Source organism: Pseudopodoces humilis, chromosome 1 (genome assembly GCF_049639895.1).
Source record: "Pseudopodoces humilis isolate 2021_Gansu_Grassland_sample_001 chromosome 1, ASM4963989v1, whole genome shotgun sequence".
Lineage (NCBI taxonomy): Eukaryota > Metazoa > Chordata > Aves > Passeriformes > Paridae > Pseudopodoces > Pseudopodoces humilis.
In genome coordinates, this window is record NC_142200.1 from 102,873,103 (window position 1) to 102,898,946 (window position 25,844).

At 39.5% G+C, this 25,844-nt stretch overlaps 1 protein-coding gene across 1 annotated transcript in view; it reads right to left on the reverse strand.

Moving 5' to 3' along the window:
• Positions 1-5,327: 5,327 nt before the first annotated feature.
• The window catches only part of SUSD5 (sushi domain containing 5), a 40,462-nt gene continuing 19,945 nt past the window's right edge, over positions 5,328-25,844 (reverse strand). The window contains exons 3-5 of the mRNA XM_005519079.3: positions 25,127-25,245; positions 16,749-16,937; positions 5,328-8,227 (exon numbers count right to left, since the gene is read on the reverse strand). Of these exons, the coding sequence (XP_005519136.2) occupies positions 6,963-8,227; positions 16,749-16,937; positions 25,127-25,245 (1,573 nt within the window). The 3' untranslated portion in view covers positions 5,328-6,962. The remainder of the gene's footprint in view (positions 8,228-16,748; positions 16,938-25,126; positions 25,246-25,844) is intronic.

Below are 25,844 nucleotides of genomic sequence, written 5' to 3' on the forward strand. Positions count from 1 at the left end.
AGCTTTGATACTCTTAGCATTCAAACCCAGGAATCCCACCATTAGAGTGTTGGAGATGGATGTATCCATCTACATTGTCTTTGCTTTACAGCATTTTTAGTTCACTTTTTTCTGTCACCATTTACCAAACTGACTTCAGAGCTCTGCCAAGCTCTGGCTGTTCCCCTGGCTGTTTGTTTCTGTGGTGCCTTGTGGTGCCCCTGCTCCTGTGTGCTGTCTGTAGGTACTGCAGTGCAAAGCTTCAAAGGCTCCAGGAGTGATGGTTGTAATTCAGGTACCTGAGCCCAAGGTGTTCCATGACTGTACATCCCATGTGGAAATGGCATGTGTGTAAAGCTCCTAATCAGGTGTTGCCTGTTGGTGGAGCAAGTAGCATAGACTGCAGTAAGTATGAGAGAAAGGAAGTTCCAGGACCTCTTTGTTTTGCACCCAGAATTACTTCTGTGCAGTTAAAGAACTCCATTCCCCTTTCCAGCATTGTCTGAGAGTCCTATTATGTTTTTTAAAGAGCAAAGGACATGGTAAAATACTGCCATATTTTCAGTCCACCAGTAAAAACTAAGCACCCGAGTTACCTGTTTTGTGATTCATTTGACTTCAATGGATTACAGTGGGAATACGTTTGATGCCTCTGAACCCTTATTTTTCCTCTTCATCAAACAGTTTTTCAGTAGTTATTGCAAGTCTCTCAGGTACTATCAATTTTCTGGCAAGCTTGTGATTTGGTCTTCAAGGCTTCCTTATCTAATCCCTTCTCACGTTCACTGATTTCCTCTTGATCTTGCAGCTAAACTCCCCTCCCATTGTGCCTTTTCAGGTGGGGGTTTCATGGTTTACTAAGATGTCCATCAGCCAGTGATCTATTTTTCTTAAGCCTACTTAAAGTAAGTCTGATGTCCTCTACCATTTAATTTAACTTGAGGAGGAAACTGATACTCTTGCAGACTCGTGAGATGGCACCGTGATCCCTTTTTCATTTTGTTCAAGTGTCTGTGGATTTTCTTTCTGGCTTTCTTCATTTCCACTACATACAGTCCCAAGCCAGTTCCATCTTAATAAGTACAAGCAGTTCTCAAACCCTTGTTCTTTTCTAATGAGAAATAGCTTCTCTTCCAGTTCTTCAGTATTTATTGTGGCTTTTTTCAGCATTCTCAGGTTCGTTCAAGTGATTTTTCTTTTCCTGCTGCTATTGTTAAATGCCAACTTTTACATGTGACTGTAATAACTTAGTGTCTCTTCTTCCGATCCTGCCAACTCCTCTTGGGAGGCAGTGGGAATATTCCTGCCTCCCTTCTGCCACCCCAGATTCCTGCAGTTGTGAGTTGTCAGCAGCTTCTGCCTAACATGATGGGATATTTAGATTTGTCTCCACTTTTGGCAAGGTTTACAGTATGATGCTGATGCTCATGGAAACATCATCGTGTTGAACACACCGTGTTCACATGACAGGTTTGAGTGCGGCATTGGTACTGTATCTCTGTCCACCTTGGCGGTAGTATTGCCTGTTGTAGAGCTGTATAGCTACACTTTTTAATTACTCACATTTCTAATAACAAAGCTGGCTATTCTGGTAGCTGCTGTTGGCCTCTGATGCTCTGTCAGTACTTGCAAGCAAGTCTGCAATAATTCCCTCTGCGTGTCGTTCTGTCACTACTTGGAGGAGAATGGAGGGTGAAGTCCGTCTTTTGCAGATTTGTAGCACAGGGGGCTGCATGCATGTGAGTCCTGAGCTTGTTTTCTTGTTGAATGGGGTCCTGCATGGTGGGGAGCTGCTTGGAAGCTGAAGATTAAACTGAGTTAGAACCCGTCACACTGAGGTGCATATTTGTTTAGGTGAAAAACACAACTGCTGGCTGTCAGGACATTCTTTGTTATGCAAGAACTAAAGCTTGGGTAAAGGAGGACATGCACAGGTTGAAAATCAGTGCATTTCACAGAATCTGCTAAGACTATAGTCCCTTTCAAATTAATGCCTACTCTTACCAGCAGCAATTCTTTTTAGTACTGGCTCCTTGCGAATTCATCCTCACAAATGGCAACATTCATTAAAAAAAGGAAGAAGGATGGTAGTGATTTTTCTCCTCAAAGCTTAATTTTGCTCCCATAAAAGAGCATTTCAGGCTCCATACTTCTGTGCCTCGGCAATTCCTATTGCCAGTAAAATCAACAAATACTTCTAGAATGATCAGTTCTGGCAAATTCAATGGGGATACAAATGTCCTGCTGGGACCTTTCATTTGCCATAGCAATCCTGCAAGCAGACCTTCATTACTTCTGTTGACAAGGCATGAGCCAACAGCAAATTCAAATTGCTCCATTTTCCAGAACTTTACTGCTTTGGAATGCTAGAATATAAACCCAAAAGTTAGTCAGTTGCTGTTCTTAATTCACCCAAAGAGCCCATCCAATCAATGAGGTGTCATTTCTCCATACTTTCCAGAAAACCTACCCCCCCTGAAAATCTGATAGCATGTCCTGCTTTACAGAGTTCTTTCTCAGTACTGTTGCCATCAATACCCTCCATTTATCTTCACATCCTTTACAATGAATTATTGGTCTGTATTGATAATGGAGGCACACTTAGAAAATATTTCCATTTCAAGAGAGTCTTCGTGAAAAATGGTTTAAATAGCATGCAAATTTTGCAGCTCTGAAAACGGAGCTGTGATTAGACAAAGATTTGTTGGATTATAAAAGTACAAGTGTTTATTATGGCTGGTACTGAGAATAAACAGTTGCCTGCATATGCCAGCTACTATGGAAATATGTTTTTAAGTTCTAATGTGAGCTGTAAACCAAAGCTACTTCAGTTAAAAAAATTCAATACTTAAACTGTGGGGAGGAGTAGTCTGCGCCAGAGAAAACATTCTCATTTAATAATGTTTGAACATAGAGCTGTGATGCAGTTTGTAGCAAGGCAGTGAGAAAAACCCACAACTAATCCTTCATTGCAGCTGTCTGAACTTTTGGTCGTCTGCCATACTTTAAACAGCGACTTCTTTTTCCTGGTGACTCAAGACCTGAATGACCTAGTGTGGAGAGTTTAAGCTCTATACAAAAAAGGAGTTAAGTAAGAAATGGCCAAAGTAAGTTGGGTTGCACACCCCAGCAAATCAGGGGTTTGTATCTTAAGTCCTCTTCAGTACCTAGCAGAAAATACTAAAAAAAACAGATACATTTTTATTTATTTATTTTTGGCAAGGAAATATTCAGTGGTTTAGGCATCCATCTCTCCTCCTTCCCCTTCTCTCTCTCCTTAAAGTACTGATGTTATATGGAAATGAAATTCTGTAGAGAGTTCGAATTTTGAAGTTTATAAATGCTAACTTTTCTTGTAGAAAAACTTTCTAAGTTTTCTTTGATTATTTTTAACTTTTTCTTCCCATTGATATATCTCATGGGTCAGTCTTTTCACCATCATGAAGTAACAAATGTGCTTTTTCTTCCTGATAAATTCTTTTGCAAAGTAATGGAACTTGCTTACTTTCAAATGGGAATATGGGAGTCAGAGAAGTAAATTTATAGGTCCATTAACTTAAAAGAAAATAAAAAAGGGGCTTTCTGCCTTTGCCCCATTCTCACTATCACTTATCTGAAAAAGGATTAAACACTGAAGTATTATCCTGAGCTGGTAGAAACCCTGTAGTTTGACAAGCCTTATGATGGTATAATAATTTCTTATTAAGGGTAATTTTTAAGTGGTCATTCATAGCTACCTATTCTGATCTTTCACAGATATGTATTATGTTTTATCATTGCATTACAAATTATTTGGCATAAAAAAAAAAAGATAAATCATTGAAGAAAAAAGTCAATCTATGCTGGGTCCAATGCCCATAGCAACAAATCTCCAGCATAATAGATTTTGAGGTACAGTAACCAATAAGGCAGTACAGTACAATAACTATGTATTGTTAGGACAAGCACAGAAATTGAGGGGATTTCAGCCTGAGAACTTAGCAAACACCTAAAATGCATGAACCCAGTGTTTCTGTACAAGGGGGAGCAACCTCCTTTTGGTTGCAAGGGTTTGAACCCCCAAACATTGCCAGTAGCTGTGATGTTACACCCTACAGTGTCACTTTTCAGCCTGCTGAAGTCAATTTGTAGTCTCTGTCCAGACACAGCAGCACAAGGTCTGTATGAAATGGGGGCCAAGTTAATAGGTTAACAAAGGAAAGGAGAGGAAAGGGAGATCATATCTCAGTCTTGACTCCAGTGGGCAAATTCTGACCAGCCTGTTGTAACATGTGATTTCCCTAGAAAAGAATGATACATGACTTCTATGACAGATCAATGGCTGGATGTCACCACCACAAAAGCACTTCTGATACTCCCCCCCTTTTTTTTTCCTCTCCTAATTTCAACATGCAGCTGGCAGTTTCAGCTTTGATTCCTAGTTAATTTATCTCCTACCCTGTTTTGACTTTATCATGCTAAGATTTTGTATTTTTTGTATAATATATATATATTGTTTGCCACTCCCATTATCTGTGATTAGCCAAGTTTCCCACACAGAAGGAAGTCTAAGTCAAATGTGTCATTGAAGAGCTGTTTATCTCCATCTGTTTATTAGTTTTTCCAAACTCCCTGAATCATTCTGGTAAAGTGGATACTGTGAATACAAGCAAATGATGCTGGAAAGGAGGGTAGGTGTTCTTAAGCAGAACTGGGCTGGCAGTCTAAGCTAAACACTTTTTAGCTAATATTCTTGATATCAAAGTGCCTTCCACAAGAATTATGAAAGTAACAGGCCTATCTTTTCTCCATAAACTTGTGGGTAAACTGGATGATTTGCACAAGAACACAAGCACACACTTCCTTTCCTGGTGTTTTTGTAACTTGAGTTTTATTTAAATACCTCCAAAGTATTATGTTAATGTACACTTTCTTCTGGTTCATGAATAACAAGTGTTTCTAGGTCTCAGATAAGATCCTTGATCAATTTGTATTTTGAGTCTCATTTTTACACATTCTGTTCCTAGGACAAATAAAATTGACTTTTCATTTTCAATGATGCTACACAGAACTGCAACACCTACTTGTACCTTTCAGTTAAACAATATTTTTAATGGACATTCCTGTGTTTATTTTTCAGCATATTTCCATGGGATCACAGATGATATGTTTTAGTTGAGTTAACAGTCTCCATGAAGTTGCTTGGTGTGAAATCCATTGTTGGGGTTTCTTTTTTAACTGCTTTAAAAAAAATAGTTTACAACAGAAATTCTAAGTTATTTCATAGTGTAGAATGCATTAAAAGCATAAAGTCATGCATATGTCAGAGACATATTTACAAATCTGTACAGTTACTACAGCTCTTGCCAGGCAACAAGATTCATCTCTTACCCCTCTGAGGTCAAACTCTCCAAGATAACCATAGCCATTGTCTAAAAATGCTTTTTTTGCTTACCAGCCCTGAGATTGATGGCTGTATGTATGATGGGCCCAGTTCTGCACTCCATTTCATAAAGCCTACCTTCCATGGAGTTAGAGGTGATTACCACTGTGACTCAAGCCAGAACATGGAATTAATTCCACCCAGGCACCTTTTCTTACTCTTTGACTAAGGCTGAATGGCAGATGAATTTATTTCTGACCGGCAGATTATTCACAGTTGCCAGACTTCCTCTTGTTCATTCAGAAATGTAAGTAAGAAAGACCTCATACTAAACTCACACAAACTATGCTAAGGGATTCTAGAAAACATATTCCACTTTCTTCATTTCCGGAACTGGTGGAGATGGAATGTGCTGTTGGAAAAGCATCCGTGCTTTTACACCAACAGCCAGTCTAGAAACTGAGTGCATTTTATCAACTAGGTGCAATTTATTTCCTTCCCAGATCTGCTTTATCTTTAAAACCACAATAAGCAGCATGCAAAGGGGCTGCCCATCTCCCAGAGCCAATGTCCACCCCTCCAGCCAATGCAGGAGCAGAATGGTGAAAAATCAGTCCTTCCACAGAGTTCACATGGCAGAAGTATTACACATGGCAAAGTATTACACATGGCTTCAGTTGCCAGAGGTACTGCTGGCTGTGAATATAAGTTCAGTATCTTGGTCAGTCAACACTGTGTTCAGAAAGCAGCCAACTTTATACAGGGTTCCCCTGGAAAGTGCTTTACCAGCGTTTGGCTCTGTAATGAGAGGCTATTCATCATAACACCTGGATCCAAAGGTGCTCTGACTCCTCTCCTGCTCATACTGAAGGAAGAATGGCACTTACCATATTCTCTGAATTCTGGGGAAACATCGTCATTTCTACAGGAAGATTAGTTATAAGAATGGCATTTCTTCACTAAGCCTAAAAGAACACCTTCCAGAACAGTAGCATAATGATCCAACATTTGTGGCTTGTTAAATTCACAACATTGAAGAAAATTACCTTAGTAATCATTGCAATACTATCCATTAAAGTCTGGTAGCAAATAGTTTTTCTCTTTAAGACACATCAGGTAATAATTTGTTATGGTGGTTTATTCTGACCAGCTTGGGCAGGTTCTAAAAAAGGAGCAAACACCAAGCGTGTGGTTGCTCCAAAATCATCCTTCTTCCATTCTTCCCTCCTTCTTTTCCTCTTTTACTGAGAACAGACCAAAGAGGCCTGACCAGCCCTACCATTACATTATAAGCAGGTAACACAGAAATTAATCAATTAATTTATTATTAATAGGAGCAGAATGTAAAAGCGGAACAAATTGAAGATGTACTACTGAGCACACTGTGTCCTGCTGGTGTCTCCAAAAGACCCTTGTGATAAAAATGTACAGATTCTTTAGCTCTGAAAAGTCGAATATGCTAGACTGCAATTTCAAAAGGATGAAATCTCTTCTGTCTTCTATGTTCTTCTAGCATTCTTTTTTTCTTCTGCTTTCTGCACTGCTGGATTTTAGCAACCATGAGTCATGTGTCTTCTAGCATCAATGTTTTTTCTTCCGATCTCTGCCAAAAGGCCCCTGGTTAGACTTTCTGCATTTCAATGTGCTGGTGGTGGTAGTGGTGGTAACAGTGATGTCTGGGCTGACACCTTCCATTTAGTTTATAGACAGAATTTTTCTGCTGCCGTTTTTTGAAAAACCACACTGCCAGAACAGCTGCAACCAGTAACAAGCAGAGAAGAATCACTATTATTGCTATGATAGCACCTTTACTGGACTTGGGACAATCCTCTCCTTCACATGGCTCAGAAGTGGGGATGGGCTTTTCTCCAAGGCCCTGAGTGAGACTTTCTTGCTCTGCTAAATCCTGGGACACTGTGTCAGTAATGATGTCTGGTGCAGTGGTTGCTACTTGTTCTGTGTAGGTGGTTGTGTCTCTTGGTTCTGTGTATGGAGTGTAGGGGCTGACGGTCACAGAGGTTTCTGACATGGATGTTTTTGAGCTGGTTATGTCAAACAGCATCGTTGTAGTGGGCTCCTGAGTCAGAGTTTCCAGAGATGTAGCTGGATGTTCCCACACGGCATCATCATAACCCCTGCTCACACTAAAGTTCTCCAGACCACTCACTGATGTAAGTGGTGCTGGTGTCTCTTTAGCCCCTTCATCGTCCACCCCTGTTGCTGCCACAATCTGCGTTAGGCTCTCTTCCAGAGCTGGGCTGCCATTTCCTGATTTTCTTTCTTCCACGTGATTTGGTTGATCAGTTGTGAGGATGATGTCATCTTCTGTTCCCATCGAACCATCAACTTTATCACCCTCTTCATCATCCTCTACCACCTCTTGTGTTACTGGATATCCATCTAACCACGACTCATCAGTGATGGCAACTGCATCCATCGTTATCTTTGTATCATTAGTTGTGAGAATGGGTCCAATGGGGAAATCCTCACTGTCATAAAATATTTTGGCACCAGGTACACCATAGGCTGTCTTCCCTCCAATGTGGTTATCACCTTCAGAAAACTGTGCTTTAGTGGAATCATCTGTCTCTTTCTCTGATTCAGGCTCACTGAAACTTTCTGATGGAAACCAAAACAAGTTTTTTTGGCTTAGGAGTGACACGGGGGACTCAGTTGGTGCCCTGCTTCCTTTTTCAGAAATGTCTGTGTGCTGAGTAACCCCTTTAGTACTTCCAGTTCTTCCTTCCTCTGAACTTTTACTGAAGGAAAGCTGCATTTGCTCCTGCTCAATTTCCTCTTTGCCATTGCCATGGTCATTCTCAGCAATAGGTATTGATCTGTCATCGGGAAAGTTATCTTCATAGTCAATGTGTGCCTCAGTTTCATCTAGAAACATTAAAAAAAACAAAAGCTCATAAGCCAACATTTAATTCTCTGGAAAAGCACTGAGCTTGTTTATTACAAGAAGCCAAGAAAAAAGATGCAATGAGAAGTGACTTCTAGGCAGTATTTTTCATTCTGTGTAATTTTTTATTTGAGAAGTGCATGGTCCTTGGGCTGATATTCAATTTCATGTTTTTTTTTTCTAAAAGAATCACAGTAGGTGTCAATGCCAGCAGCTAATATCTTATCTTTCCAGATTTAAAACCTCACTGTCTACAGTTAGAGGACTTCCTCTGCTTATTGTTTTCTCAAACCTTTTCTCTCCCTAGTAGGACTCTTTGCAAGATTTGAGGAAAAACTTCCATCTTATTCAAGCAAGAAACGTGTGTGGAGAGAACGATACAACAAAAACTAATCAATTACTAATTGGTAATAAAAAAAAAAAAAACAGAACAGACAAAACTAGAAGTTTTGCAGCAACTTCATCCCATTTCAGATAGATGATTTAAAAATAATTTGTTCAGTACTTTATGCTTGCAAGATATCAAGGCACGTTTTTATCAGTATACTGCTTTTTTCAATCACCTTGGTGTTAGAATGATACAACACCTGGGGCCAGAACAGTATTTCTTATTCCATAAGAGCTCTTCAAAGCTGACAGGCAGACTCCACCACCAGGGCTGACACTGAGTTCTGCTGGTTTTCATCTGAAAAAAGCAAGATGCCCCCTGCAAGGCTGGAAAACCCTGTCTCAAACACTTAAAGGCACACACCTAGTTACCATGATAATGGTAATCAACTCTCAGGCTTCCACTTTTAAGGAATTAAATGTTGCCATGGGGAAAAGAGAAAAAAAAATAACACAAAACACAATTGGTAAAAAGACTGAGTGCAACAGAGGGGCTGATTCATTGCAAAGCTCGAGTTTGATTTAGAAATACTCAACAGCACTCATACAAAATAGACTTGACTCAAAGCACAAAGCTAAATGTTTGAATTTGAATGGAATAGTACATTGTAATTTATATTTCTCCAAATATTCTAAAGCCTTAGCTCAATGACAAATTTTCCAAACTGGACAGGGTGGTTGATTTTCAGTTCATGAAAGTGTTACTCCATAGAAAGTTGATGTAATTTCCGAGATTTATGCTGGCATTAAAAGTCATAAAAAATAGTGCCTTGGGATATGGAAAATAAACTAAATCATAGTGAGAATTTTTCTTTTTAAGAGGGCATTTAGTCTTTTATGAAGATGGTGAAGCAATAGACCTGGCATGACATAGGAAACAAGAAATTAACAGGAGAACCTGTATTACAGTTCACTGCATTCGTAAAGCCTTATCTTTTTTTGCCTTTTTACAGTCAGACAATTTTGAATTACATTTTCATCTGGGGCCCACCTCAATTTCCGCCTGAGTCACTTTCTCCTTGGAGACTGCTTCCCAGACTTCTGGCAGAGCCATATTTGGTCTACTCTTAAGAAAGATTAGAAATATTGTCAAACCAGCCTGACCAAAACCACTTAGCAGTGATACAGCTCACACCACCTCACTTTTTGCCAGAACAGCTAAAGCCAGGTGCCAAAACAGAATGAGCATTTGCAAAAGGTATTTATCTTGGAATAGCATCTGGGTCTACCAGAAACCAAAGCAGTTATGCTAAGGAAGCTCAGAGAGTTAATACCTCTGTGAAAGCTATCATACTGGAGAGCTGGATGTTCTTAGCAGGTCCTCTCATCCCACAGGAAGTGCCAACAACAGACCTCTCTCCCTGCTGGTCCCAGTGTCCTCATCTGCTTGAGTAATCTTCTAGATCCTCCCCATCTTCTCCAAAGCAGGAAAAACTTCTGTCCCGTTCAAGGATGATTTAACAGTCAGGGGAATACAACTCTTAGAGTGGAAAGCTTCCTGGTAGGACTCTCACTTCTCTAATTAATCCTAAAATCTTTTCCAATAGTATTTCAGACTTTCACAAATGAATGGAGGATAAGTCTGAATACCAAGGCACTTTAGCACTATCCATCACAATGCAGCACTTCTACTAACTGTCAAACTTTAGTCTCACTTTGTCCCTTTGTTTGCTTCCACTTTAGAATTTTTCTACCTGGCTGGCACTCTCTTTGCACAGAAATGGTGCCTCAAACTATTTTATCCCCTAATCATCCAGACTCCTGCTAGAAGTTGATATCTGGCATGCCCGCTTCACTAAAATTCAGTGTGTCTGAGCCTATAGGTGTCTGTGGCATGTATATGAACTGGAACATCAAGAAGCCACCGTTTGCCAGCTGTTACGGTCATTGTTGTCTTTTTTTAATTGAATCACCACAACGGCCTCGCTTCACCTCTGTGTCTCTTGTAACCTGTATTTTTGCTACTCCTTTGCTTTCCACACTATGGTAATCCAGCTGAGGTTCAAACAGTAAACAAAAATTACATCCACACGCTTGTGTTGTTTCCTCCAGACCTATTTTTTAAGTAGCAATATGAACGGGCAGCTAGCATTCATCACATTGACCAGTACCTTAAGTGTGAGTAGATCATTGGTGAATGCTTAGCTTTTTAGAGATTTTGAAGCTCTTTCCCTTCAGTGTTTCTCTTGCCATGTAGATTCAGCCCTCTAGGAGAAGATCCTATGGAGGCACATCAGGAAAAAGCATGTGCTTCTAAGAAAGTGCAAGTCCCCATTCTATCAGAACATATTAAAGGTTTGTCGAACCATCAGTCAGGTCTCCATCAAACATGCTGCCTTTTGGCATGATCCTGCCTTTAGAGAAGTGAATTGGTGTTTTCTTAATGCAGAGCTGGGGGAAGAAAAAGCCCATTGTAGTCTAAAGAGATCCTGAGATTGGAGCTCATTATGCACTGCTTGTCACCACATAAGGGAGTCTTGTTCCCTCTCACAATCAGATTGTGGCCCAAGTTGTAAAGCTGCTCTAACATATTTTCATATTCAATCTCCCGTATTTGTAGAGTTTATAGCAAAGACTATCAACATAACTAATGTTAGCTTATGGGATGCCAGAATGAAAGCAACTATTGAGCTCTCTAACCATCAAAGGAAATACAGACCCCCTTACTCTGGAGCTTTGATTTATATGATCCTGGATTGACTTACACAGTAATAATACTCTGTTCTTTCTTCTGGGCCTCAGACCTTCAAATGGGACTTGGAGTCAGTATTTAGTGGCTCTGTGTTACCATGACAATCTTCTAAGTCCACCATGAGCTTGATTTTCCAGGAATAGGCACAACTTCTGCACTTCTTTTTGCTTGCCTCCTCAGCACTTTCCAGTTCCCTGAATTTTAGTGTTGGTACTGAAGAGCAATGATCAAACTAGATTCAGCTCCACCTCTTATCCAAAAAGTTGTAGCCATTATTTATACACATTTTTAAAACTGCTAGCAATTGGTTTAAAAGTGATTACATCTTTCTTTCTAACTAGGCAGGTCTGGTTTTAAGAAGAGCCAGCCCTGAAATTAATTTATCCAAGATCAAAATCTTTCTATTTTTGGTCATTGTTACATCTTGACCATACCCTCTTCTGGCAGACTCAAGGATCAGTGAGTTTTTATTCACTGTCTGAGGGATTACTGAGTCTGAAATGAACACTTTACAACAAGAGGTGCTGAAATGACATACTACCAAAGATGTGAAGCTCAGTTAAAAGGTAAAATCCTTTTAATTCTTAATTAATCCTTTTTGGGAAACATCCAGTCCTCTAGAGCTTTCATCTCCTTCAGTTTTTGATCTTAGTGTGAAAACAGTGACCAAACATATAGACAGGCAAAAACAAAGAGCCTGTGCTTCCACACTCTAGGATCAGTTTAATTTCTCTTCTTGATAGCATATTGGCATCCAAGCTCTATTTTGAGTGTTGCTATTTTGGACAACCATAAAGTGCACAGCATATTTTATGGGTGTATTTTTGGAGTACAGGAAATTGAAACCTGATTCTATATAGACCATCATTATAAATATTTATACTGTATAAAAAGATCTTTAGTCTAAGAATCTCAAAGTAGCTACAGCAAAGATCAACAAGACAGAATCTGTCTTTTAGGATGGGGAGGAAAAGAGCATGTAGACTGATTTGCCTAAGATAAGTCACATTTGTGAACTACAATATCTCAAAGAATTATCCATTTAGTTTGGATCAGGCACACAAACCACTTTCTAGTCAGCCACAGTATACTAGACAGAAATTGTGCCTTTTGTCTTTTGCAATAGCTACAAGAAAGAGGATAATTTTTATTCCAGCAGAAAGCCTGCTAATATAAATAAATAACCCATCAACATTTTTTAAACTTATTCCATTTGGCAGAATCCATCCATGCCAGATCAATACTTTACATTAATCTAATACAACCCCTCAGTGACAGGTCTGAAAATGGAACCAAAGTTTGTAATAACAATTGTTTTGACAGGCCACGGACATATTTGTTGCTGATTATATTTGTCTGTCACAAATCTTCCTTTGCACTCACAGAATGAACAAAAAGAGAGCATTTTCCAGTAAGATCAAAAGCCAGAGACATTTTGTTTGATTCCCCACATTAAAAATAAGAAACCAAAAAGAAATGGTGCTAGCTCGTCATGCTTACAGACCACACATATGTGAACCAATATAATTCTTGAAAACTCAGAAGGCTATGTTTGAAGTAATGAGATTTGTTGAGGCAGGCAAAAGGACTGGTAGCTGCAGATTAAGTGATCAAAGTCAGCCAAATCATCCTGGCATCAGAAGGATGGTCCTCAGCATGGAAAAGTTGGAGTACCTCGGAGCACACTAGCTGTGTGTCCAAGCGTTGTCATTGGAGAGATTCCTTAGATGTGTAGAAGGTTTAGGCTCTCCTGCCACAAGCATATAGCTGGAAAAACCCAAAACAATCCAGGGAAAGGATAGATATATGACATTCCTCTGAGCCGGTTTTAGGGCAGAGATGGAACATGATTTCCCATCTCATCTGCCCTCTCTTTGAGGAAGTAAACCCTAGAGAATGCAGCCTAATGCAGTCCAGCCCTGACCTCCACCACTGAAGTGCTGGTATTAATGCTTCTGATATTGAACTCATGGTTTATTTTGCGAAAAAAACAAATGTCATTTAGCAATTGTCAGTTTAATCTCTGTGCTTGCAGGACAGTCCCAGCATGGCACATATTCATCACTTTCAGACCTTACTACAGTGTTCTTCAGGATATATTTTGTGAAACAAATGCATTCTAATGAATTAAAAAAAAAATAATAAATGGCAAAATCCATTCTGTTCTCTCCTTAAGGTTACTTTGTTGGACTAAATATCCCTGTGTTTTCAGCTAGAACACAGTGCCTTTTCATAACAAAGAATTACAGGAAACAGAGTCACTGTTTTTCTTAAAAAGCATCTTAATTAAAAATTACTGTCTATTACCTGGTGTGCACAATGTACATTACAGCCATTTGTAATGTACTGCTTTCCTAATTTCCATCATACTTTACTGTATCTGAAATCCACTTAATATAAGTCCAAAATTACTTTTTTTCAGTTATGTCCATAGCCAGGTTTTGCCATGTATTTTGCATTATGTGTCTATTTGATTATATATGTATTTTTTAGATTTTAATTTGCAAATCTGCTGACTGTATGGCCGTACACTTATAGGCCAGGTGCCAGAATGGACTGTATCTCTTCTTTCTGGATCAAAACAGAGAGGAAAGATGATCACAAAGAGACTTCAAAGAACATTTAACTGCTATATTTAGACACTGCAATGATGATAGTTCTGTGACTCCGTATTTGCTCTGTGTGAGCAACTGGGAATGTAAAGCCAGTCTGATGCTTTTCCACAGTCAAGAAAAGCATGCAGTCGCTGCTGTTTAGTCTGCCTGGACAGCTGGGTATTATAATGGGGCAGTTACCAAGTAGAACAATGCTACTCGAGGTGTAACATCCACAAATCCCAGCAAGCTTTATGAGATTGGATAAATGTCACCACTTTTCCACAGATGAGGTGGAGTAAGCAGCAGAGAGCAGTACAGTGACTTGTCCCTAGTCTCAGAGACACTGCAGGATATAGGAACAGGCCTTATACCTCTTGATGCTCTGGCCAGGGTTTTGTCCCCTTTTTGTTGGAGTAAGAGCATTGGGACTACTTTACATTTCTCAATTGCTCACCAAGCACAGATGCAGAGCAAGGGCACTGTATCATCTTACCAGGCTCTAAACATAGCACTTAAATGTTCACTGAAGTGGCTTCATGAACATCTTTCCACTGATGTCAGCCTGTTAGGACAGAAGTGGTCCAGTCTGCCAACAGGAATTTAAATTCTCCATTAAGTCCCATCATTAACCTTCATGATAGGGAAGGTGCTCTCTTGCCTCAGAACACTTAAAAATCAGTCTGTGTGCTGACTTCTGGAGTACTTAATAATTGTTCTCCTCTCTCCGATGACCCCAAAATATCAGTCAACTCTAAATCAAGTTCCTTTTAATTAAATTCCCTTTTTTTTTGCTGCCCTTTTTCACTGGGTTCTCACTTTTTTCAAAATAATGAAACCTAGTATCACACATTTAAATCATCCTGTAAAGTGTTCTTTCTTAAACAATTATGATCAAAAGGATTAAATGCATAATTATTACTAGAACAATTATTGTATTTTCTGTCCCATGTCCTTAAAGCATTTGAAAAATATTAATCAGAGGAAGCCCCCCAGCATGAAATCTACATCTAAATAATTTTAAAAATCATAATCCACAATATCATATCTGCTCCCAAGTTTCAGTGTTGATGTTTGTGATTTTACAGCCACACGTTCCTATTTTTTTTTTTTTTTTAAATATTTTTCTCTCCCCTATGGCTGTGTGAAAGGCTCAGGCAAAACAGGGGAAAGAGACTATTTATCCAAAGAAAACAGTGAAACACACACAGCTGACATGGTCTGATTCTTTCCCTTCCTTACTTTGGTGTAATACAGCTTTATGTCTATGGGTGATGAAGATAGCATTTCCACAAACCTCAGGAAAAAAAAAAAAAGTAAAAAAAAGGAAAAAGACTAATCAATTTGGTGCAGACTATAGGACATTTGGACCCACTGGGTTAGTTGAAGATGTCCCTGCTTATTGTAGGGGGGTTGGACTAGATGACCTTAAAAGTTCTTTCCAACCCAAACTGTTCTGTGATTCTTTATTCTATGATCAGATGCATATACTTGTTTTTTATCTCTTCCCTTCACATTCTTCCTTCATGCCCTGCATTGTTTTGCATAATCATCTGAACTGCTCTTTGTAAAAACAGTTTTAGAAGCTGAAACAGTTCAGAGAAATGCTGATGCTTTCATTGGGGCTTTTTTGTATATTTAAACCAGTTGGATGGGTTTGAGAATCTGGTTCCCTGGTGCACAGGCGTGACCTACTTCTACTAAGAACAAATTTGACCTTTTCTCGTGATTATCCACTGCCTGATGGTATATTCATGAGTAAAAATAACTCCTTGCAAGCCTCCAGACATTAAGGGATATATAGGTTCTGAAATGGATATACTAACTCCAGCCCATATAGATAGCTCAGCTACTCAACAGCTGCCCACTCCTTTGCTTAAAATTTATCTGTTTTGCCAGAAACATTACTTTAGAGGTGTGATGGCCTTCTCAAAAAAATACAAAAAATTTCTGATGACCATCCTTAAATACTGGAAAAAATGGTGGGTTTATGCATTGAGCAAGGTAACACAAGAAAGCAGAATTCAGATTATATCCACACCTGAACTCATGGTACTGTTTAGCCTATGTTTAAAAAAGGGGAAAGTTAAAAGACTGCTGTAGAATTTAACTAACACATAAAGGTGAATTTTATTGAGGGTTTAAATTAAGGAAATGTCATTTTACAATTTGCTTGAGGGGTTTGTGGTTTGGGTTTTTTTTTTTTTGAAAAATCTTTTCTTGAGTCCAGTCACTTGGTAAGAAAATCTACTTTCAGTCTTTTTAATGGAGTAAATATCTGGGTAACTACTCTTGTGTTTGCAGACAAAAGTCCTGAAGGCATCGTACAGGATAAAAACTGCTTGCCTTTTCATTGGGGCAAATTAAAAAATCATAAACGTTTTCGGTCACAGTTTATTTGTGTGGCACAGGCATCTCTCTTAGCTTACATGGGCCTTTAATGTTCCCAACCTAACCAAAGGAAGCAGCCTTCATTATCTGTGTAAGGGCAGAAGTTCAAGGGTGTTAAAGCTAAAGGAAAGGCCTAGCAAAAACTCTGATCAGCCAAACTGGCTTCTTATGAAAAGCCGGGGGACAAAGTGAAGAGCTCAAAAGATTTTTTTTTTATACTGAATGGATCCTTCTACCCAGAGAGAAACTTTATGTTCATATAAGTATGAGAAAGCTATCTTTTCCTGTGGTTTCTTGGAGCCATCTACCAATGGGATTGTAAAAGTCCTCTTGGGCCAGCTGAGACATTGACTGAGACCTTCACTGGGACTGCAGGTGCCCAGGGCACACGGTCCAATGCTGGATCCAGGCTGCTGGGAGGTTGTTGGGTGAGCTCACCTTTGACACAGGCCTGGACGTGCCCGTACCACTCCCCGCAGCTGTCGCAGAGCAGCGTGAAAGCCGTCTCCTTGTTGCCCATCACGTACCCCTGGGCACAGACGTACAGCAGCTCGTCCCCCATCTCAAAGCCAGTGTGGCCATGCAGGATGGTGTGGGGGAAGGACGGCGGGTCCCCACAGGGCTTGTCTGAAAGGAAAACAGAGATGGCATTGTGAAGAATTCACAGTAGTCTTTTAACGCAGTGCTAACAGCAGTGCTAAGAGTTTTTCTGACGATAAACTTTTACGCATCTACAGGAATTGGATCTCATCTGTTTCATGCCCTTATGTCCCTTCACAAATATTTCCAGCTGTGATTGGGAAGGTATATATTGGGCTAAAACTGTCATGTGATTACCATAATGTTACTGACGTCTGACAGCCATGCATCTGTATGGCTTTTTTCAAACAAGTCGGGATGCCAAGTCACAGCCGTCTTCCCTGCCTGATTCTACAAAAGCTAACAAAGGCTTGGGCAGGTTGGGACTGGAAAGCAACAGCTTGGACACAGTCATTTTTCTTAACCAAGGAAATGCTTGTGGAATTGTTTAAGACCGGCACTTTGCTCTCTTCTACACTGTAGGAAGCCAGCAGAGGCTGAGCAATGGCCCAGTCCACACTCACAGAAAGAAAAGGTACAGGTGAACAACAGTCAGTTTTCAGACTATCTCTAATCTCCTAGTCTTTCTCAAATCATGTGTCTTCCCAGTTATTCAAATCTCCCTTTTTAGGCAGGAGACACCCAAAAATAAATAGTGACTTGGGCTCATCAGTTTAAGAATACCCAGGGGTAACATAGCTTTGCTGTCTGTGAGAATATGAAGAGCCAAATTTACCAGGGTATAAAACTCAACAAGATGTTTGGTAGTATTTTTGCTGAAAGCATTAGAAGCCAGGAAGAAAAATTGTTATGAATGAGATCAAAACTGGTTTTTGTTGCATTAAAGAAGTGTGGAAGGGAGGCAGGCTGGCAGCTGCCACCACCAGTGTAAACTAAATTTTAAGTCTCTTTTTCTGGTTTGAATGATCTTGGCCATTGTTAATAAGGTAGATCAAGAATTTCTAGAGAACTTTTGAGCATTGTGAATTCTCTTTCCTCAAAGGCCTTCCTCTCTGAAAAGAGCTCTTCACAAAGGTTTGACATGCCCCCTTTTCCTCCATGTTTTTTACAGTCCTTTTTGGAACAGGTACCTCTTAGTTACAGAAAAACAAAACAAACAAAAAAGTACAATGGAAGAACATGGATTTTACCAAGAAACCCAATGGGCAAAGACTGCAGTGTTGGTACAAATTATCACTTCTATATTCTTTCTCAAATATGGGAATTTTTTCCCCATGGTTCTAGAACCCTTATTGACTGTGTTAGAATAAGAACAACTGTTCCTCTTGCCAAAGTAACTGAAGATCCAAAACCTGCTTTTGTCCAGATACAGAACAACCAAAATTAAAAGACTCATGAGTTCTGGTAATTATATTGGATAGGGAAACATGGGACTTGGTCTATGTTCTAGTATTGATCTCTCCTGTTGAAATAGCTTGCTTTGGTAAAAAAACCTGACTGCTTAGCTGCTAAAGATGATGTTCCTTGAAAAGACTTTTGTTTGGGAGCTGAAAAGACTCCAAGACTATGCTCCTGGACATGCAGAAGGAGAAACATCTTCAAAGTGCACCCTTGCTATTTTGCTGCAGTCTGCTTTTACGGCATCATCATCACAAGATCTTGCAAGCCACAGTTCCATTGACACCAGTTCGTGTCCGGGGTTTTCAATGGGAAACAGGCTTGACAGAAAAGCTTTTTCAATCTCCCCTCTGCAAAAAACTCCAGCTTTCCTGCTTTCACCCAGGGACATTCTGTAAAACACTTCTGAGTCTCAGGCTGCAGCTCTTCCCATCATCTACCCACTTCTGACCCAGGCATAGGTAAATGCATGCTTATTTAGAAATATGATTTATTTATTTTTCCAGTAGTTTACCTTGTAGTGAAATGAAAATCCTATGATAAACATCCACAATCTGTGAAAGTTCCTTTGGATCAGGCTTTTGAAAATTGTCTGATAGACCTGACTAACCACTTCGTAATTGGGTATGCTGAAAAATATCTGCCACTAATATAAGGGACATGGTACTGAAGTCAAACTTTGAAGCCTGTTCTCTGTACTGTACACACACACACACATATATATATATCTACTGTCTAACACCTTCAGAAGTTAGTGGGAGTTATGCACTGACAGAAAAAACAAGCTTTTGAGGCTACACAAAGCTCAGTTTATATAGAATCTTATGGAGGTTTGACATCCGAGGAAGTGAGGAGCAGTTAGCAGCTAATGCCTTTCCTGTGAACTGGTCAGATGAATAGAGATTGATGTGGATGAAAGGTATAAAAAAATATTTTATTGCCTCATAGGAAGGCTACAGAGCCTTGCATTTCATGTACTTTATGTAGCTGCTTCTATGCATACAAATGGGAGCTGTGTATCTGTTCTGAGGGAAGTATTGATCCCAAGGCTGTATAGGACAATTATACATCAGAGAGTATTCTTATCTATAAAGTCTTGCTTCTTAATCCTGTTGCCAGAGGAAGCAGAGAAGCCACACATAAGTTAACTGTGGCAAACACATCCAAAAAGCACATTATAACCTCCCAGGAAGGAAGAAATCTAAAGGGATCTTTACAGTAAAATTTTACAACAGACATGGTAACAGAATTATGAGAGCCTGAAAGAGATCTGGCTGATGCATGAATAGAAAGAAAAGCAGTGATTTTAAAGATGTTCATGGACTGACACTGTGTGGGGAACTTTTGACTCTTTAACGTGAGACTTTGTAAGGTCTGCATGTTTGCTGCAGAGCATACTGACTGACAGCATGGACAAGCACAAGTGAAAGCTGCAAAGACAAACTCAAGCTCCTACATCCATTTTGTTGCCGTCCTCTTGTGCATAAAAGGTACAGGAATTTTCCAGGTTTCAGCATCTTATGTCTCCTCATCCTGCTGCAGTCTCAGTTGCTATGACAATTCCTGCTCAGCCTTTTGCCAAACCTGTTCCTTCTTGGCACACGTACAGAAGTGACACTGGCACAGCAACTCATCAAATTGAGCCACTTCTGGGGCTTCATGTTTTTGTCTGCAGCCTTCGTACCAGGAGCTGGAAGAGCATGGGCTTATTTGGAACAACAGTCTGTGCTCAGTGCTGGCATTCAAGCCATTTTCTTGCTGGAAGAGAGGAGGCAGATCTGGGCCACCGAAGCATGACAGAGGGTGTGTTGGCAGCAGCTTGTCATGTAGAGGAACAAGAGTGCTCTTTGTTAAGGTGACCACAGGGGTGCTGTTGGGTAGATGAGGGCTGGGCTCCTCCATCCATCTGGAGCACTGATTTTTTCCTCATCTATCCTCCCATAAACCAGCATGTTTTCTTGCTACTGGCTAAAAAATTCACCCAATTCATGCTTCCCAGTAAAAAAAGCTGGATCTGCCTGATACTCGAGGGCCATCCAGCAGAGCATCAAGCAGGTCCCATGCTCTGCCTGCATATGTCCAAGATCATATTTTAAGCCTGAACACTTGGAATTAGTTTCTGGGCATCATGACCCGTCCAGAATTTTCTACGTGTTGACACTGTGGTCAAACACGTAGCAGGCCTCCATATGTTAACAACTGACCTCCAGTAACAGAGGGTAGATTTGGCTTCAGAGCAAGACAGCACAGCACAGATATAAGGAAATTCATTAAAGTTCACTGGAGATCCTCATGTCAGCAGTAATTTGGCACAGACTGTGTCCTGCAGTGAAAGTCACCACTACAGACAAGAAAGACCTCAATATACACATGCAGAAGTCAGAACAGAGTCAACATCTGGTAAATTAATGGGAATAAGTGGCACAGCAAAGATATGGGTGTTGAGCACAGATAAGTAAGTTAGGGCTAGTGACAGCTCTGGTTACAGACCTCTTGGAGACTCAGTAACTATTTTTTACATGGGACTAAAGAGATCTCCTCTTGAGTTAGCACATTCAGTCATGATTGGCTTTTAGGAAAAATATCTCCTCAGAATAGTAACTTTAACCCCAGAACACATGTGGAAAGGAGTTTGTGACAGGTGATTTCTGCCAAATAGTTGCCATATGTCATTTTAAGAACACAGCAATTCTCCTCCCCAGTCCAGATGACACCAGAAGCATCTTCTTTATTTGAGCTATGAGTATCCCATTAGTCTGTAAAGACTTTTTTTTGAGATGTCTTGATAAAATACTGTCTACAGAAAGGACAGCCTAAGATCAATGCCAAAAAAATCAACACGAAGAAGATGCAGACTTCAGCTTCCACATCACCTGGCAGAACCAGGAATTTACTGAAATCTGATTATCTACAATTGCTGCTTTAATCTGAAAGCTGACATGAGACATCCACTTTGACATAAAATTTTTCCCCTTACAACCATCCAATTCAGTGGAGTTTTTCCAGAGAGGTCACTGGAATTTTTAGGATGTTATCCTGTCATTAAGAAATTTGAAAATGCTAGAAATGACTCTTAACAGTCAGATCTGTGAATGAGATGAGTGAGGATGTTTATTTTTCTTCTTGATTGCAGAGACCCGAAAGTATATGGAATTTTTCTGTTTGGATAAAAGTACTGAGTATGAAGAATCAAAACTCAATTATAGCCATTGCAAGTGTTGCTTGTAAGCTACCAGTGCTAGGATGCCAACATCTCTTACATCAGACAGGGCATGTAGGACTTTATTGGTTTAAGTGACATCACCAGAGAAGTGGGAATTAATTGTCAACTATATGCAAAGCCATGAAAAATAAAGCTGTAGCACTAAAAAAAAAAATAATTATAACAAAAACATATAAATAGTTCAAATATTACACAAAGCAAACAGCAGTTTGATTGCTCTTGTGAAGTACACTTAATATATTTGCTGTAAAGCATACACTAATTTCTTTTTTTCTTACTGCTGAAAAAGGCTGACTGAAATACGTACATAAACCATCATGATTTGATGGATATCTGGAGCCAGCAGTCATGTTTAAAAAGTTTGATTTGCATTTATGCTGTACCCTACTACAAGTTGCTGCCTGTTTACTTTTCCTGTGGTGGCAGCAAATCAAAGCCTTATGGAACAGATCTTATTTGTTGCCTGTAAATATCAGTGGGTCACTGGAAGAAAGAACCAGTAAAACTTGAGGGTTATTAACAAAGAGATCTTTCCTTGCTGCAATAAAAAAAACCAAAAATGAAAGAAAACCAAGAGGATTATATATATATATATATATATATATATATATATATATACATATATATATATATATGAAATTGAATGGTATGTGTTATTACAAAAAAAATAAGGCAGGAAAAATTCCAGCTTTCTGTTTTTCTTGCTTTACCTACTTTATACTTTGAGATATTTTCTTATGAACTCTATCAGAGATACACACTCTGTGTGCCAGATCTAACTTTTGTGTGATACTGCATTTTCAGAATTGGCAGAATCTAATATATTTTTAGATATTTTTTGGCACTCAGGGCCTACAAGGGAAACTTTCTGATCTCAGCAGATCTTGAGCTGGTACAGAGTTGTCTTGCTGTCTCTAATGGCTGCATAAAACATGTGTTTATGAGAAGCTGAGAAGACACATTTCTCTGTACTGTGAAAACTGCAGCTATACTCAGAGCATTCATAATACATTACAGCTACATCTTTCCTTGTCAAACAGAACCCTTAGAATGAATTCCCTGTAAAAGATAACTCTTAGTCTCAACAATCTCTGTGATTCTTCTGTGTGGATCAAAATCCATTTCAGAAACAAAACTAAAAACTGTCTCTTTCTTCAGGACTTGTATTTGTAAAAGCCTGATGCCTTAAGCACACCCAGAGCTCTTGCTAGCACCTGACTACTGCCCTGGTGTGGGGGCATGCTGAGATGTGTGCTTAAGGAATCTGACTCCACTCATTTGCATGGTAAATGTTAATTGAGTAAAGATTAGTTATAAATCAAGGGATAAGAAGTGAATTTGTCATGGGTTTTACTAGAACTTTCATGGTGTTTCGAGATGTGTTCTTCACAGGCCTAAGAACTGAAGGTAGAGTTGCAAGTAGTTATTAACATCAGCTTAGTTTCTGAAGTAGAGGTTGATGTGGCTGTTCACTCTGTCTATTTTCAACGTACCAGTCTGTCTGAGCCTTTGGCTCTTCTCAGGCAATTCTGACAAAGAAGGAAAGCTGCTATCTGCTCCTTATTAGCTGGATGGATATAAAAGAAGAGAAAGGGCTTGAAGAAATTAATATAGGTCTCAGTGTAAGAAACCTGGGATTTATCACTTTCAGCAGAGCAAAACATCTTGCCTTTTGTACTTAACTCCAATGTACTACTATATTATAATTGCAAATGTATAGATTAAAAGTGGTGTCTACTTTTCTAAGACTAAACAAAATATTCATGAGGTTTCAAGTAAGAAGCAACTCATTAATCCAAACTTAGATGTGTAGTTATTAGCAACATGTACATAAGATCAGAATATATATGCTGTGTGTGAGGTTGTGGTACAGGGTTTACTCTTGCTGCTCCTTACTGGATATTTGCTAAAACTGGAAGTGGCATCCCTGAGGATGTTTTTTCATCAGTCAGCAGCTCTGTGTTGGCTTGTGTGTTACTGTTGTAATGTTAAGGCTGTTTCCTTTCTGGACTTAGCTCTTTTCATACCAGCTACAAACCAGGTTCTGACACACAACTTCACTTAAGTCTTTCTGTTCAAACATCAGCTCTGCATCCCAAGTTTTTAGTATATTTAGAGAAGAGGGAACCTTAGAATCATCCAGAAATGTTTCCGTGTGTTAGGACTACTTGATGAGTGCGTTGGGATGATCATCTCATTCCGTCATCAGAAAATTCCCTGCCCTCTACAAAACAAATTCTTCATAACTTGTACATTCTTTGCAAGCTATCTGAATTTCCCCAGAGTTTAAAGTATGCAGTTTCTGAGTCCCTCATTGCCAGCATAGCCTTGTGTGGTTACATTCTTGTCTGCCCCTTTACCATGAGCAGTAACCAAACACAAAAAGTAAACACAGCTCCTTTTCCAAGATCCAGCATCCACGCGTAAGCTCGGATGGAGCAGGTGGGGACAGTCAGGGGAGCACAAGGGCACAATGGAACAATAGTGGCCAGAGCAATGATTTCAGCATCTCACAGCTGTCCCAACCCACTCCAAGGTTTTTCTCGGGGTGGGGGGGGATGATGACAAAAGATGTTTGAAGGAAGACAATGAGAGAGTTTTGCAGATGTTTACAGGGAGCTGGTCCTATGTGTGAGCAGAAGCATGGAGAAAGCACAAAGGTGCTTGTGTGACCACATTAGCAATTGGGTGACAGGGTTGGCATTGCTCACAGCAGCACGGAGCCTGGAGTTGATATCACAAGGGTTACTTGAGAGGATGGTCAAACTCTGCTAAAATCATTCTTTCTAAAAAGAATGATTTGGTATAGATCAAATACGCATCACCTCTGCCATGTTTTGCTTCAACCATATTTTCATCCACACTCCTGCCACTGACAGTTCATCAGAATGCCCCCCGTGTGCTGTGAACCTACTGTTTCCCAGTGAATAGCATCAGCTTACCCTTGCTTTTCTTGGAAATCATATAATATAATCCTATCATATATATCCTATCATATATATAATCCTACCTATCAGTAGCAATTTACTTTTTGCCTTCAGAATTCATCTTTGTTTGTGGGTTCTGAAACTTAAATATTGAAAAATTAAAGCACGAACTTACATTGGAAATAATTTGGTTTTCAGATTCATCTGGGATATATCAGCATCTCTAGCAGCCTGGTCTACACTTTAGAAAAAAACACTCAAACTAAAGCAAAATTAAACTAAAATGGAGGCAATGAAGTTATTTGCATACAAATGTTGTACACTGATAGGTATACGACAGGGTGGTGTGTTACAGCTGGAAACCAGCTTGCTGAGTTACGTTCAGCTACAGTGCTGAGTAAGGGACACGCTTCAGCCGTCTCCATCAGATTGGTGCCATACATATTCCTTTCCATAAAATATGTTCTGTGAGCACCAAAATTGATTCTGCCAGACCGGTGGTGCTGTTTGAATTCACTAAACTGCAGCAAAGACAAAAAATAATACAATTTATTTGCTGCAACCAGTGTCTTTGCAGCAACTGGCTCTTGTAGTGGGCAATTACTACAATGATTTATCCCTTAACCTTCCCTCTTTCTCTCTCAGCAGTAGAAAAATTGAAGGCAAAACTTTTAATGTTGCAAGACAGCGACAACTCTGCGTTATTTCAAAAGTATATCAGTGCTGACCTTCATCCTTTACACAAAAAGCATCATATTGGTCATTCACAAAGGGATCGGTTTCAATTTTAACATCAATGGCTTTCACGCTCTGCTGTTTGCTGCCCGTCTTTCTGCATATAATTGTCCTAAAATAAAGAAGAAGAAGAAAAAAAATAATCAGAAATCTTCTGGAGTTGTACATGCGGGTGAAATTTGGAGATTTTTTATCAGAGTAGTCAGGCTTTAGCCTTAACAGTTTCAGCATTGGCACATAAAGTAGTAGAGTGGGAAGATCTATGAAAAAAAGCCAAGGGAGAAATAGAAGTAATTAGAAAAATGTTTGCTGTAGATCAGTTCAAGGCATAGGGAGCAATAAAGGATGTTTATCTTATTATATTCTGTAATACTTCTAAATATCAGACCTATACCCAGAGTATTTAAGGCTATGTTTTGTTCTCACATACATATTCCCACCAATGGCACCTGGATAGAAATTAATAGGAAACTCAATATTTTATCTGAAATTTTATAAATCATTAGCATTTACATTAAAGAACCATTAAGGTTGCATATTTAACTGCTCTCAAGCTAACACAGGCAAACTCGGAAAATTCAGCTTGGGTTCTCAGAAGAAAACAGCCTCTTTTTTTTTAAATAGCAATTTCACACTTTTGAGTAAACTCCATTTCTTCTGTTTTGGTACTCAGCAGTACCTAATCCATCCTGTTGGCCCTGATAGGCTTGA